This window comes from Lontra canadensis, unplaced genomic scaffold, assembly GCF_010015895.1.
Source record: "Lontra canadensis isolate GAN:19392208 unplaced genomic scaffold, GSC_riverotter_1.0 scaffold28, whole genome shotgun sequence".
Classification (NCBI taxonomy): domain Eukaryota; kingdom Metazoa; phylum Chordata; class Mammalia; order Carnivora; family Mustelidae; genus Lontra; species Lontra canadensis.
Genome location: NW_022631022.1, coordinates 3,202,642 through 3,219,140, shown reverse-complemented (window position 1 = coordinate 3,219,140; position 16,499 = coordinate 3,202,642). Strand labels below are relative to the sequence as shown.

Sequence of the window (16,499 nt, the reverse complement as noted above, 5' to 3'; positions counted from 1 at the left end):
CTAATAAAAACCCCAATATGAATCTTTTTGGAACTTAAGAAGTTTAAGGTTCATCTGAAAAAGAAAGTCCCTAGAAAGAGTCAAAGAAAGAAAAAAAAAAACAGTGAAAAGGAACTGTTATATTTATTTTTATTTACCAAATACACATGGTTCTTATTAGATGTCAGGCACTATTCTAAGCACTATACAAATATTTACTCATTTAGTACCATATATGAGACATCAAAATAGACTATAAAGCTATAATAAAGCATAAAGCAGTGTGATATAGGCATAGGAATAGAAAACTTGATTAACGGGATTTTGTGAAGGACAAAAGGGAGAAGTAGAGCCTTCAGACCACAAATTAGGTCTAATACCTATGCAAGGAGGGAGGGAAGAAAGGAGGATTGGGTAAAAAGAGCCTCAGACTGTAATGCAATTCTTTTTTTTTTTTTTAAGATTTATTTATTTTAGAGAGAGTGCCTGCATGAGGGGAGGGGTGGAGGAAGAGGGAGAGAATTACAAGCAGATTCCCTGCTGAGCATGGAGCCCAGAGTGGGGCTAGATCTCAAGACCTGAAATAAAACAGTCAGATGCTTAACTGACTGAGCCTCCCAGGCACCCCAGACTGTAGTGCAATTCTAAGAAAATCTCAACCAGACTAATGGAGAGCTCCAAAGACTCTCCATTAGTAATATAGTAAAATAGTAATATAGCAAAATAATATAGTAAAAAAAGTAAAATTAGAAGAGTCTAATTTTACTTTATTTTTAAAAGATTTTATTTATTTATTTGAGAAAGAGCATGAGCAGGGAAAGGGGCAAGGGAGAAGCAGGCTCCCCACTGACCAGGGAATATGACATGGGGCCCAATCCCAAGACCCTGGGACCATGACCTGAGTTGAAGGCAGGACCTCAACCAACTGAGCCACCCAGGTGCCCCAAGGAGAGTCTCATTTTAGCTAGTACCCCCATCATGCTCAGTCATTGGAACAGTCCAGAAGGAGCATGGTTTCAGTGTGTACATTGTAGTAGATCTTGGAGGTATGGCCGCTAGAGACTCCTTTTTTTTTTTTTTTTTTAAGATTTTATTTATTTACTTGACAGGGAGAGATCACAAGTAGACAGAGAGGCAGGCAGAGAGAGAGAGAGAGAGGGAAGCAGGCTCCCTGCTGAGCAGAGAGCCCGATGCGGGACTCGATCCCAGGACCCTGAGATCATGACCTGAGCCGAAGGCAGCGGCTTAACCCACTGAGCCACCCAGGCGCCCTAGAGACTCCTTCTTGAAGGAACATGTGAACAGTGTTTCTCTGTTAGCTGCCAGAGGTATGGTGTGAAGATTCAAGAACAGACTCATCATATATGTGAAACTCATTTATAATAAATTAATTATTAGTTAATTATATGTTAATTAATAAGTTAATAATTAATAAATAAATTATAATAAATAATATTTATAATAAATTAGGCGTTTCAAATCAGTGGGAAAAGATGGAGAGTTCGAATAATGTTGAAACAATTAACTATCCTGTTGGAAAGAATTAATTTAGATCCCTATGTCATATCATCCTCAATATAAATAAAATCTGGATGGAGAAAAAAGTTATAAAACATTTGAAGAAACAATATTTTGAATAATCTTGGTGTGGAGAAGCCTTCTTGTGCAAAATGCAACACCCAGAAGCCATTAAAAAAAATGACTGAGAGAGATTTGATTAAATAAAAATTTAAAACTAACATATGGAAAAGAGCATCATTAATAAAATAAAAAATCAGGGGTGCCTGGGTGGCTCGAGTCATGATCTCAGGATTCTGGGATCAAGTCCTGCGTTGGGGTCTCTGCTCATCAGGGAGTCTGCTTCTCTTTCTTACTCTCCCTCTGTGTTCTTGCTCTCTCTCACATAAATATTTTAGATACTCAAATAGTATATAGTATATAAAATATTGCAGGGTAGCTGGGAAAGTGAATATTTGGCTTTCCAGCTTCTTGGGCAAGTGGGCAAGGAAGAAATGGCTTAGGAATAGGTTTTAATTTAGTGAACCTTCAGTATTTGCCATATCCCAGGTTAAGAGAATGGGAATGGTTGTACCAACTATGGTATATTCTTGCTAAGAAAAACTATAGCAAATGAGTTAAAACTGTATGGACTGATGTGGAAAGATTTTTCAAAATGAAAAACAGTACACATAACCTGATTTTATATATATTAAAAGAAAATGTAACAGTTATCTCTGGAGTTGGAGGAGGAATTGAAGTGGAGGAGGCCCTTAAAGATTTACTCCCTATTTTTGGGTGCCTGGCTGGCTCTCTTGGCAGAGCATGTGACTCTTGATTCTGGGGTTGTAAGTTTGAACCCCTCGTTGGGTGTAGAGATTACTTAAGAATAGAATCCTTAAAAAAGAAAAAGATTTACTCTGTATTTCTATATTATTTAAGTCATTTACATTAAATTCCTGTATTTCTTGAGATTAAAAAAGACACATCAAGCAATTACTACCCTCCTCCAAACAAAACAAAACAAACCATAAAACCCTCTCTTCTTTGTTCATGGGTTCCATTTACCACTTTTTTTTTTTCCGTAACAGCCTTTGATTTTTCGTTCTCCTCTATTACCATAATGGTACTCCATTTCTATCAGTTTGTACCTGGTTAATTGCAATAGCGTTCTAACTGATACACTTTCAGTCTTTGTTTACCCCAGTCCTGCAGTCCACAGCCAACTTGCTTTTCCTAAGACCAGGCTGACTTCAATCATCCCTCTGTCCAAAATCTTTTATGGATCCCCTAAAGAGTTCAGAGGGATGCTAACAGGTGTTCCATGGGAAAAGAGTTCTGTGGTCTGGTGTTTCTGGGAAATGCTGTGATTAACACAGTTAAAAAAAGATTTCTTCAGAGTGAAATATCTAGAATTTAAAATGCCAACATGCTAAGGAAACTTCTAAAGCAAAGGAGACTGTGTAATTCTTTTCAATTTATTTGTCCCTGCAATTCTTCCTCTGAGTAATACTACTTACCTTCTCAGGACACACCTTGAGAAACAATGGCTTAAAGGGGAAAAGTTCATAATTACTCTTTTGGCATTAACGGCCTTACTGAACACTTTAATTAATTAATTAATTAATTTACTTATTTTATCATCTGATTTCATCTACTGGTCAAAATGAGTTTCCTTCCTTGCTTCTTCCTTCAGTGGGGTCAATGCTAGTTCTCCTCCTTCTCCTTCAGGGAGTTCTTCCTAATTATCTCAGTCTCTCTGAATGGTGACACTTAGCACCAGAACTCTCATTAATTACAACTTAAGAACTCTCTAGTTATTGATATCTCCCTTTTCTTGGAACCATTTTGTTTACTCAAGTGAGTAGATCTGTAGTATATAATATTTAGCTGCTTGAGAATACTGTGCATCTCCCCTGATGTGGATAATACTTATTTGCACAAGGCAGTATTTAAGCCTTAGATAAACCATCTATTACTTATACCATCCCAGAAAGCACTGAAAATGGTACTGTATTAGTTTCCTATTGCGATTGTAAAAAAATTACCACAAACTTGGTGACTTAAAACAACACAAATAGTTCTCTAGGTCAGAATTCTGCATGGTGGTTTCACTGGGTTAACATCAAGATGTCTGCAGGGCTGTATTCCTTCTGTAGGCGATAGGGAAGAATCCATTTCCTTGCCTTTTCTTGTCTTCTAGAAGCCTCTGCATTCCTATCATTGCTTATGGTTTCCACCTTTAAGGATCTCTATGACAAATTAGGCTCACCTGGAGAATCTAGGTTACCTCCCTATTTTAAAGTCAGTTGATTTGCAACTTTAATTCCATCTCTAACCGTAATTCCCCTTTGCCATTTAATTTAACATATTCACGGATCTCAGGGATTGGGAAGTGGACCTCTTCAAGGAGTTATTATTCTGCTCACCACAGGCACCCTTGCCCAAAAGTCTAAATTGAGAGTTTGCATATAGGCGGTATGGGGTATGGCAGCAAACGGGAAAAACATTTTGTAATAACCTAACTCTTTTCAAATACATAACTCTTCAAAAACAGATCACTGCTGCGTGATCTTTGGCAAGTCACTGGAGTCTTAGTATCCACATTTCTGCTAAAATGAAAATTGCCATTCTCTCCTCTTTTTAAATGAAATAATTATGTAAACAGGTTTAGCTTAGAGGATGAACAAATAAGGCTGAAAAAGTTCTTGATGAATCTTGATGAGTAGGGTGGGCGAAGTTCTCCGAATGACATCTGGAGATAGTTTGAGGGATTTCCAGAGGAAAAAAAGTGAAAAGCGCCTGCCCTTGAATGAAATTGGAGGTTGAAAATTCTAGCAAAAGGAATCAAGTTACACCGAAGCTTTTGAAAGCTAGCTTTGAGGCAAAGGCCCAGGTTTTTTTTTTAAAAAAAAAAAAAAAAAAAAAAGAAGAAGAAGGCGAAGTGAAGAGGCTCCTTCGGAGACACCCAGGTGACAATGACTATAAAACCAACAGGTCTTCGTCGGCAAAGGTTATGTTTTGAGAAATCCTGCTCCCACTTCGTTCAAGGTCATATATACCGTAGCTGTACAACAATCACTTAATGAATAAATAAATGAATTCAAAATGTGTTCGTGTAGGTTCCACCGAGATTTGAACTCGGATCGCTGGATTCAGAGTCCAGAGTGCTAACCATTACACCATGGAACCACCACAAAAAACACCGCCGCCTTCAACTGTCTAATTCTTAGAGAACCCCGCCCCCCTCGTCAAACCTACCACTCAAGCGGGACTGACGTGCTTCCCGGCACCCCATTTCCCCGCACGTTGGCCCGAGGGACGAGGGAAAGGCCATTGAGGGGATGGCAAGCAGCGGCTACGAGCCAGGAGTCTAGAACTCAACTTCCCCCACTAAACTTCTTGGAGGGGGCAGAATTTAAAGACGGACTCCACGCTCCGGCGAACCGCCCTTCCAGGGCTCAGGGGCGGAGCGCCGCCTCCCGGAAGTACTTCCCCTTAGGGGCTGGGGCCTGGCGGAAGTGTCGTAGGGGCAGGGAGGGGTTCTTTACCCGGTCCGGCAGCTGAAGCTCGGCTCTCGGGTTACCCCTGCAGCGACGCCCCCTGGTCCCACCGATACCACTGCTGCTCCCGCCCCTTCGCTCCTCGGCCGCGCAATGGGCACCCGCGACGACGAGTACGACTATCTCTTCAAAGGTGAGGCCGTGGGCTCGCCCACTTTCCTCACCGAGTCCCGGTTCGGGGGCCCGGGATACTCCCGGGGGACCCGCGTGCGGGCTGCCCCTGCACTGAAGTCGGCCTTCCTCAGCCCTTCCTCTCTGGGCGATTTGTCTTGCCGTCTCCCAGCTCAGCTCTTTAACCCTCAGACGAGGAGTCCTCCCCACACGCCGGGCCCTTAGCGAACTGCCCTTAGGCCTTCGTTATCCTCAGCGCCCCTCACCCTGTGTCCTTCTCCCGGCGGGCTGCTTTCTCCCAAATCGGCTTCGTTTCCCGGGCTCGACGGCCCCTTGAAAGCGGCCGCCCCTCCCACCATCTATCTTTTCGGGTTTGGCGCCCCTCCCCCTCATTATACACCCTTCTCGGCTCGCCCCCCTTTTCAGAACCCCTCTGACCGGCCCTTCCTCTCGCTCACCTTTCCTTCGGCGCGGACTCCCACTACAGGTCTTTTTCTCGTCTGCCCCCCTTTCCTCGAACGAGCCTTTCCTCTGCGTCTCCTCACAGCCCCTCCCCTCAGACGGACGCCTCTCAAGCGGTCTCCTTCCTTTCCCCGGGCCAGGCCCGGGTTAAAATCTGAGCCGGCCAGGGGTTCCCCACCCCACCCGCCCCCACAGGTCCCGTGGTCAGTAACCTTCTTGCATTGCCCCCGGGGTTGGTAGCTATTTCCTTGCCTTTCCTCCCCAAATAATTTAGAGCTCTCCCACGTTTCCTGTACGACCCCGAGGGTGGGGGGTAGGGCAGGAGGGATTGTCCATCACCCACGCGCGCACTTGTCGCAGTGACCCGGCGGACTGTTGTGACTTCCCATCTAGGCATTTTTCCTCCTACCCTCACCACCGAGCGGCAGCCAGCTCGGGAGAACTCTAGGCTCAGCTAGCGAGAAGGGGTTGCGGATGGGTGGTGGCTGTTATCCTTGCCAGACCTGAAGGCCCAGTTCCTGAGCAGGAAAGGTTGTGCGTTGCACAAATACTAGCCTGCTTTATCACTATGGACTGGTTGCTTCCTGCTGCAACACTGGGAGGATCCAACATTTTGGTGTTTTTAGAACAGGAAGGGAAGAGTGCTAGTTAGCCACATACCTTTCCCAAAAGGTGGGGGCTAGGGGAAACTTGTGTGCTCTTTGGTGAAATGTAATACGTGCTACAAGATAGGGAAACGTAGTGCCCTTGGACAAAACACATTGGAGCGTGGGGAATGGATAGAATTGCCTGTTGGTTAGTCGGAAAGAATCCCGATAGTTTCTGTTGTTGTTGTTGTTTTTTAATAAAAAAATAAAGGGTACAGTTTTCAATGGGAAAGAGTATGGTAAATGCTTTTTTTTTTTTTTTTTTTTTTTTTTTTTTGGTTAAGTGAATGCATTCTTACTCAGATGCTTTCACTGCTCCTGAATTAGGGCAGCCATCAGTAGTATGCTGAACAAAGATCATTACCAGGGAGGAAGAAACCATTGCTATAAAAGCTTTACAGTGGAGGGTGGAGTTTAAGAGTGTTAAGCGTGGTGATTCTGACCTTGTCATTGGGTGCGAAGAATTTACTCAAGGAAGCAGGAAACATTTCTTTACCAATACTTTGCAAATCTTATCACCACTTAACTGCTCTGGGCCAGAATATTCTGTCATATAGGGTGAGTATATCCAGTGTTCACCTTCATTCCCCATAGTGCAAAATCATTTACAGAGAAGAGTACTTAATGCATTTTATAAATACAAAAAAGAGAGGTGGTTTGTTAGCATACTGTTTGCTGAAGGCCTCTGAGGTCATGTGAAATTACTTAGCTGAGACCCTAGAGAGTAATGGTTAGTCATTAAAAGTTTTATTTCTTGGGGCGCCTGGGTGGCTCAGTGGGTTAAGCCTCTGCCTTCTGCTCAGGTCATGATCCCAGGGTCCTGGGATTGAGCCCCCTGGGATTGAGCCCCACATCGAGCTCTCTGCTCAGCGGGGAGCCTGCTTCCCCTTCTCTCTCTGCTTGTTTGTCATCTCTGTCAAATAAATAAATAAAATCTTTTTAAAAAAAAAGTTTTATTTCTTAAAATAAGGTACAAAGCAGTAGGCCTTTGTAACTACCTTTCAAGTGATTAATTTAGAACAGGATAGACTAATAAGAATATTTCTCCTGTTTGGTTTGGAGCTTGACTGTTGTTTATAGAAACCATTTATTTTTTTCACTAAGAATATTAGTTATCCGAATTGGTTTAAGGGATTTTAACTTGGGATTAGACCATCCTGTTAACAGTGATTGAGAGCACAGGGCTTTGGAATCACAGAGTTCTGGATTCAAATTCAGGTCTTAAAACTTGCTTTTTGACCTTTGGGCCTCCAATTCCTCCTCTATAAAAAGAAAATAATACCTGTCTCTCAGAACTCTTACCAGGATTAAATGAGACTGGTTTTGAGGATTCAGTAAGTGATAATAATGTGAAGAAAGTTACTGTGGTTCTTGTCAGCTTTTTGGAACCTTAAATCTTTAAGAGCATTTAAGTATTACGAAAGAAACTTAAAAGTAGGAACTTTTAAAGTATTTTGTGTTTCCATGGGTTATGGTTTCATTTTGTTGTACATTTTGCTGTTTAAACATAGGATGTTTAAAAAATTCTGCTGAGAAGAATTTCCACTTTTTAAAAGCTCTTACAGGATATGAGTCACTTTTTTTTTAACTTTAGTGCTGATTATTTAGCCAATTTCTTATTTATACGATTATATTTTATTATTTTTATTTTTTCATGAACATTTGATACACATTTCATCGTTTATTGGTTAACCATTTTCTTACACTGGGTATAACCGGTATTTGATTCAGAGAGGGAAGCATTCATTATTGATACACTATGTAGGCTTTTTAAAAAATTCCATCCTTTACAAATAATCAAGATTGGGGCTGTTGAAATTATGTGTATGTTTTTTAATTTTTTATTAACATATAATGTATTATTAGCCCCAGGGTATACGATTATATTTTAAAGCAGAGCAACAATAATTTTAAAGTGGTTTCATTGTACAGAGGTTTATTCACCGACACGAGGTAGACCTTTCTACTTGTAAGATTGCTTACCTTGCACACTTAATACTTGAGGGAACTGGAAGTTTGTAACTCTAACCAGTTGAAAATGAAGGGCTATTTTGATTAGTATAGGATGGAGTGGTCCAAATGGGAGTTTAATGTGGGGAGAGAGCATGACAGGTATTCTGTTATGTATTTGTTCTTGAACATTAATCTTCAGTTAAGCTCAATAGGAGACTCTTGGTGTACAAGGTGGGAAGGTTATTTTTTAAGACTTGACTTTTTGTTTTAAAAGCTTTATTTAATTTTACAATTATGTATATACAATGTGGTGGCCCTTTGGTACACATAGTGAAGTAAGCATCAATCATAGTTGCTATTGGTGTTGTAGACGCCAGTTCAGAGTCACGTTTTTTGAAAATATCTGGATACATAGTCTACATCATTTTCTTTTCATTCTAGCTGAAGGTCAGTAGTAATTAACTGTCAGCTGATTGTCATTGGAAAAGATCTTAGGAGTTTTGCTGTCTTGCATCTTAGTAGTTTTTCTTTCACAACTTTCAGTTGAGCAACTCACATTCTGCTGAATCTGGAAAAACTTGTCTAGGCTAAAGCCTTATTGACTTACTGAATGCATTTTATTTTCAAGGCTTTTGGTGAGGTAAGACTGAATATAGTTGAAAGAGGAGAAGAATCTCCTAAGTTTATTTATAAAAATCAGTATGAAAATTACCAGTTATCCTTTCAGGTGATAACTTTTAGATCTGATGTACTGTGATTGATTTGTTGAGTTAAATTTTAGTCTAGTACATTAGTTTGCAAGAAAGTATATAGAACTAAATGTGGTTGAAGAGGTGTAACTTCTTATTAAATAATGGATAATTTATATGTATATTTTGTTTTTATGGCATTTAGCCTAATATTTGATACATAATGAAGCAGACTTAATATTAGGTATTAGAATGGTAGTTAAAGTTCAGGTGAGGTTAACCAAGTGGTAATAAAATCATTAGGTTATTTTAGAAATACTGTAGATATTTAATATATAGATGCTGTTATTTATGTTTATATTATTATACATACTCTCCCTCCCCCTCCATACACTATATAGATGGATATAGTATAAAGTGGGAAGTACTTTTAACTTAAGGTACTAGTTAAGGAAAACATTGGAAAATCATTGCAAATTACTTTCTTGAACTATAGGATGTGATCATAGTTTGTCACATTTTTAAAGATCAATTATATATTGTCATCTTAATGAGGGAAAGTATTTTAATTAGAAATTGAGTCCCATGAACTTTTTGGGAGGGGTTACTTTTTTAGTCATAGCCAGTAAATGCTCTTATGTTGCTTAGGTAATTTAATCCATTCTGGTATGTTTATTTTTTAGTGACCTTAAGTGTAACCCATCCTGTTTTGGTTTCTCATTTGGTAACTGAATAAAACCAGCTTTCCTTATTGTGCCATTTCTCAGTATCTTCTTGGCAGCACTGTTCTTACAGAACCAATATCTTCTGGTGTCATTCAAGATATAATCCTTTAACAAGTTGTTTTTCTTTTAATTCTGGCAACTCTGTCCATGTCTAGTTGAGATAATTATTTTATACTGTATAAAGCATTCATGAGTCTTGAATTATTTTCAGATAAGGGTGCTATTTTTTATAATGTTAAAGTTAATTGGTCACTTGGAGGGGGAAAAACACCTTCCCTGTCTTTATGCTGAGGTGGGGAGATAATGAGCATAATCATTAATTAACATAGATCTCAGAAGGGAAAAACCAAAACTTGAAAGTGCTAGAGTTTTTGTGGGAGGGAGATGTTCTTTGAGTGTGTTATTTAATTTTCCAGAGGCATTGTCATTCAGGATGTCTTGCTTTTTGGTTTTAAACCGACTGGCTCCTGAATTACTGATATCTGAGTGACTATGAAGTAGACATGTTCTAACTTTTTGGTTTTTCCTTTCTTCCCGGTTCCCACCTCAAGTGAGGCTTTTACACTTCATTGCTAGTGTGGGTTTAGAAATGGTTCTCAAAGGGTTTCCTGAGCAGAGTATCAGGCTTCTTGCACCAAGGGGCAGTGGTATGTGTATCCTGTTAATAGGGTCAACTGTCACTGAAAATGGGATTTGACCTCACCGCCAGAAATGTACTCCTTGGAAACTAACATAACCAACCATCCTAGAAAACTGGAAGTGCATTGTTTTGGTATGTTACTTTGATGACCTTATCATCTTTCCTGTTATCCATGTTAAAGCATTCAATGTAGTATCTGTGTTTGTCACAGTACCTTTGACATCTCTAATTGACTATAGCTAGAAGTATCTGCTGTTTGTGCTGCATGGAGTTACTGCCACCTGGATGATTTCTTGCTTAATCAGCTAATAGAGAAAGTCAGGACGATATGCATTTGATAATGTACTCTATCTAAGACTGTCCAGAGGCCAGTTTATATCCACTCTTGTGGCAAGGCCAGTTTATATCCACTCTTGTGGCAAGGAAGGAATGCATAATAGATTCTCTTTGCCCTCTGACCAGAGTGCTATGAGCTCTTAAGAGTTTTTACCTCCCTCTCCCCTTACCACCAGATCATAATCATTTTTAATAAGGCATGGTCTTACTCCTTGGTGGCGTTCTCGCGTTTGATTTTCTAGTCCTGTTGCCTAAATCAGTTAGCCAGTAAGAAAAACATTGAAATACTGATAGCGTTCTTTTTTCCTTTGTAAAAAAATTTTTAGTTCATGTTCTATAAACCTGTGAACTCATTTTGTTCTTTAAATTCAGATAGAAATGCGTTACAACAAGTTAACTGGCTGTTTTCCCATTTATGAAATTCTTAAGGATAACATTGCCTTGGGTGGAAAAAAAATCCTTCTGTATTAGTAAATAAACTGCCTCCTGTAGTAATCACAGAAAATAAATTCATTTAAACCAAACTTGTTTTTAAAAAAGTCTTAAGTCATAAGAGACAAAGTATGTGTCCTCCTTGCTTTGGCCTTTACTCAGAGCAAGTCAGAATTATTAGCTTCCTAGGGCCCCTGTTAAACTTAATTGGGGTGTCTGTTTTTGTAGAGGTCTATATAGCTTCCTGCCCATCTGATAAATGCAACTATGAAAAGGTCATCATAATGTCTGTGATCTGGATGGCAAAGTTTATAAATGTGATGCCTCATATGGTAAATATGTTTCATTTTGCCAAGGTGTGAGTCCTGAGGTCACACCCAGTCTTTGATGAAACTGAGAACATTTTCACTGTTTCCCTCTTTTCTACTCACTAACATCCTTTATTGCTTTCATGTTTGATACGATATACTTTAATATCACAAATTGTTTATTTGGTGTTTATATGGTTATCTTTCATGTTGTTACCTTCTGTGGTAGTAAGGTTGGTACAGCATTGACAGTAATTACTCAGTGCCTAGCGGACCTGTAGTTAAAATTGCATGTGTAAGACAGGATACTGTGTTTGTGCTAAGCAGATGATGTGTGGAAGTTATTATGTAGGTAGACATAGTTTAAAAAGAAAATGATTTTATCGATTGGTGACAGGTGAAGAACATGGACTCTTTGTCTCTCCTCTAACCCCCATCCCTTTTAAAAAATCAGATGCTGTCTTTTTTGCTTTAAAACATGGAGGTATTCTGAACGGTATCTGCCTCATTCATCTGACATTAAGTGCTTTATTTTTCTTTTTTCAGTTGTCCTTATTGGAGATTCTGGTGTTGGGAAGAGTAATCTCTTATCTCGATTTACTCGAAATGAATTTAATCTTGAAAGTAAGAGCACCATTGGAGTAGAGTTTGCAACAAGAAGCATCCAAGTTGATGGGAAGACCATAAAGGCACAGATATGGGACACGGCAGGGCAGGAGCGATACCGAGCTATAACATCAGCGTAAGTGTCATATTCTTTAATTTCTGAGAAATAGACTGACATCAACTGAATTAGCTGATTTTTGGTATTGGAAAAAGTACTTTTGAGAATTCCAGTATTAGGATTTTGAAATGTATTTATAAAATATGTTTTTAAAAATATATAATCCAGGGTGCCTGGGTGGCTCAGTGGGTTAAGCCGCTGCCTTTGGCTCAGGTTGTGATCTCATGGTGCTGGGATCAAGTCCTGCATCGGGGCTCTCTGCTCAGCAGGGAGCCTGCTTCCCTCCCTCTCTCTCTCTCTCTCTCTCTGCCTGCCTCTTTGCCTACTTGTGATCTCTGTCAAATAAATAAAATCTTAAAAAAAAAAAATATGTGGGGCGCCTGGGTGGTTCAGTGGGTTAAAGCCTCTGCCTCCGGCTCAGGTCATGATCCCAGGGTCCTGGGATCGAGCCCTGCATCAGGCTTTCTGCTCAGCGGAGAACCTGCTTCCTCCTCTCTCTCTGCCTGCCTCTCTACTTGTGATTTCTGTCTGTCAAATAAATAAATAAAATCTTTAAAAAAAAATATATATATATATAATCCATATATTTAGTTCTTTCTTGTGTTCTCTTCCATTGTATGGTTGTTTTGTAATAGTTAAATACCTGTTTCTGTTTTCAGATATTATCGTGGAGCTGTAGGTGCCTTATTGGTGTATGACATTGCTAAACATCTCACATATGAAAATGTAGAACGATGGCTGAAAGAACTGAGAGATCACGCTGATAGTAACATTGTTATCATGCTTGTGGGCAATAAGAGTGATTTGCGTCATCTCAGAGCAGTTCCTACAGATGAAGCAAGAGCTTTTGCAGGTTAGTGATACGAATTGCATGGTATTACAGAGATTCTGTATTTTTTACTCTTAACATCTTGCAGTTTTGATACTTTTCCACTGACTGTAATCGCTTACAGTAGTTTCAGAAAGGTAAACATGAAAGCTCAGCAAGGATTGTTGTTCTGAAAGTTTGTGATGACTTTCTCTTTTGCTTACCTTTGAGTTATAATACTGTAGTTTTTTGCTGCTAAAAGTTGAATATAAATCCTACTTTCTTTCCTTTTGAAGGGGTAGATGACATCTGTCAGGTTATTCTGTGCTTCCTGTCTATTTCTCTGTTATGTCTATGTAAGGCTGCTCTGTGTGGGTCTGAAAGATACTGGCCCAGGGAGTGTTAACAACCCACAGGGAATGTGGCTACTAGTAGTTAAAAACTTTTTGGCTTAGTAGAGGACCTGCCTATCTCTTCTGTTCTGGTAGGGATAGCCTATCAGAAGGCAGGATTGTGTATTCTTGACTACTGAAAGTTGTGACTATGTGCTAATGATTTGATGTGAATAGTTTTTTTAGTTTTCCAGGCAAGAAACTTCATTTTAAAAAAATAGAGTTCTAAGTGAATAACACCTACCTATCCATGTTTGTATAACTCTGTGGGTTGATGGGGGAGAAGGACAGTAATAGATGGAAATAACTGAGTATTTGATAAGTTTATTATATTTTGAGTAATGTCATTTATTGCTGTTCATTGGTAGTATATAGCTGTAATAAGTATTTCTTAAGAAGCCAGTGAAAATTTCTCACTATTCTTTGATGCCCTTACTGCTGAAGAAGTTGGGGAGGCCTTAATTTTTAGAGAGTTTGTATTTTCCTTTTGAAGCCTTGAATATATTACATCTCTTGTGTAAAATTTGACAAGACTGAAGTTTTTATCTCCCCACCCCCCCCAGAAAAGAATGGTTTGTCATTCATTGAGACTTCAGCCCTAGACTCTACAAATGTAGAAGCTGCTTTTCAGACAATTCTGACAGGTAAGACTTGAATTTTTAGATTATACTAGTGAAAATTTGAAGTTTTAGGAATGTAATTTAAAGAAATTAAGAAACAACTATATATCACACTGAGTGACTATCATTTGAGAGCTGCTATAGCAAGAGCTGTTAAAGGACCAAATTAGTTAACAACCCTTGCTCACTGAGCTTTAATGAACTTCATTTATCTGGTTTATATTGGAAAAGTACTTTGAAAATAATTTCCTCGCTTCTATTATTACTTCATCCAGGTATTCCATACTTTGTGGTAATGCTTAAAGGCACTTTCATAAGATAAATATTGAAATCCTGGCTATGGAAAGATATAAATGCCCTTTGAAATTCAGTAAAGAGGGGAGCCTGAGTGGCTCAGTGGTTTGGGGCCTCTGCCTTCGGCTTGGGTCATCATCCCGGGGTCCTGGGATCGAGCCCCGCATCGGGCTCTCTGCTCAGTGGGGAGCCTGCTTCCTCCTCTCTTTCTGCCTGTCTCTCTGCCTACTTGTGATCTCTGTCTGTCAAATAAATAAAAAAATAAAATCTTTAAAAAAAAAAAGAAAGAAAGAAATTCAGTAAAGAAAAGGCTTGCTTTGTTCTGATACATTATAGTAGCAGCTAGAGAAACACATTTTTTTTAAAAAATTTAAGTGAAAAAGGTAAAATTCTCCTGTGATATGTTGTAGAAGAAGCACTGTCACCTGTGGAGAGAATCAGCAAGTGATTGCAGATGGAAACGTTTAAATAAGTAGTGGGAAAAGAACAAAGTTCATGCTGTTTTAAAATGTAGTTGTGCAGATCAGGTCAACCTTGAATTACAAGAAGACAGTGTATTTGTGTTGACTCACTTTTACTCTGACTTTATTAGAATGACCAACTTATCAGCAAGTTTAATCATAATCCTCTAGTAAGTTTTTTGGGTTGTTTTAAAGTACTGTAAAATTATGTATTATTTTTAAGAACTCTGTAAATAATGGAGTATAGGATTACTATATAGCACAGTCTAATGTGGTGTTCTAACAAGTCCGTATGGAGAAATGGTGAAATGAGTTTCCGATTTTAATGTATTTTTTGTATGCAGCACTTATATTAGAGGTGAAAGGATTTTTATTTTTAAAACTTTTTTCTTTTTTTTGGTGGAGAGAGCGAGCACAAGGTGGGAGGGCAGAGGGAGAGGGAGAGAGGGACAGGGAGAGCGAGCGAGAGAGAGAGAGAGAGAGAGAATCTTAAACAGGCTCCACAAGAGTCAGACTCTTAACTGAGTACAAAGGTGCCCCAATTTTTTTTATCTTAATTTTTCTAAGTTTTTATTTAAATTCCAGTTAGTTAACGTATAGGTAATATTAGTTTCAGGTGTAGAATTTAGTGATTCACAGATTTTAACTTTTATTTATTTATTTATTTATTTATTTAAAGGTTTATTTATTTGACAGACAAAGATCACAAGTAGGCAGAGAAGCAGGCAGAGAGAGGGGTGGGGGGAGCAGGCTCACGGCTGAGCAGAGAGCCCAATGTGGGGCTTGATCCCAGGACCCTGAGATTATGACGCAAGCCAAAGGCAGAGGCTTTAATCCACTGAGCCACGCAGGCGCCCCAGATTTTAACTTTTAAATGTCTTATTTTATACTGGAAATAGGTAGAGAATAAAGCCTAGAATTTAAGAGCATGGACTTGGAGTGCTGGCTTAGATTTTAGTTCTGCCTCCTTCACTTTTTATTGGCTCTGTAATGTTAGGCAAATTACTTAAATTCTTTATCTGTAAAATTTAAATATGTTTCTAGGCCTTAAATTCTTTATCTGTAAAATTTAAATATGTTTTAGGGAGGTTTTTTTTTTTTGTTTTGAGAGAAGGTGGCTTATATTTATAAATACCTTGTGATATGATTTGACTTGATTGTTATGATGTGACTTAAAGGTTTTTGTCTCTATAACCCATAGAAAAGAATCACCTATCATTTGAGACATCTACTCTAGACTCCAAAAATGAGTATATGAGATCTTACATGTAAAACACTTAGCTATCCCTGGTACAGAGTGGACATTTGATGAATTAGTAGCTAAATAGCCATTAAAGAATGAAAAGAAAAACTTCGTTAAATATAAAGTAGATACTGGTGATTCACATACAGTAGATATAATAAATGATAGTTTAATAGAACTCTTTTCTGTTACCAGAAAAATAGCGACTAACAACTGGTGCTAAGGTTGCATTAGTTTTTGGAACACAGTAGCTTTCCTTTAGAATCTCTGTGTCGGGTTTCATTACAGACTGTTGCAAGCAAGATTTAAATATTGCTGTGTATCTGCAAATTCTACTTCTTATTTTAAAATCACTTGTGCAGATTCTTATTGAATCAATATGTAGAGTATGAAATTTAGACCTACGAATTGTAGGTTTTTACTAGCATTTTGTTCTTACTCCCTGTAACTAGTCACTGAACCTCCTTCAACCTAGAGTCACAGTATCTTAAGTAGTGAGTGAGTTAAGTCATCTTGAGGGTCTGTGAGTCTCTCAAGGCCTCTGAAAACATTTGAAAAAATTTTTTAGTCCGTTCTTATTGAGGTGTTGTTTTTTTTTTTTTTTTTTTTTTTTTT

The 16,499-nt window shown here is 38.8% G+C and overlaps 1 protein-coding gene and 1 non-coding gene across 2 annotated transcripts in view; one reads left to right on the top strand and one right to left on the bottom strand.

Moving 5' to 3' along the window:
- Nucleotides 1-4,596: 4,596 nt before the first annotated feature.
- TRNAQ-CUG lies at nucleotides 4,597-4,668 on the bottom strand. Its single transcript has one exon. It is a non-coding gene; the product is annotated as a tRNA-Gln (tRNA).
- Nucleotides 4,669-4,994: 326 nt separating this feature from the next.
- Nucleotides 4,995-16,499, top strand: part of RAB11A (RAB11A, member RAS oncogene family) — a 19,477-nt gene continuing 7,972 nt past the window's right edge. The window contains exons 1-4 of the mRNA XM_032864661.1: nucleotides 4,995-5,172; nucleotides 11,889-12,084; nucleotides 12,726-12,919; nucleotides 13,830-13,910. Coding sequence (XP_032720552.1) covers nucleotides 5,133-5,172; nucleotides 11,889-12,084; nucleotides 12,726-12,919; nucleotides 13,830-13,910 — 511 coding nt within the window. The 5' untranslated portion in view covers nucleotides 4,995-5,132. The remainder of the gene's footprint in view (nucleotides 5,173-11,888; nucleotides 12,085-12,725; nucleotides 12,920-13,829; nucleotides 13,911-16,499) is intronic.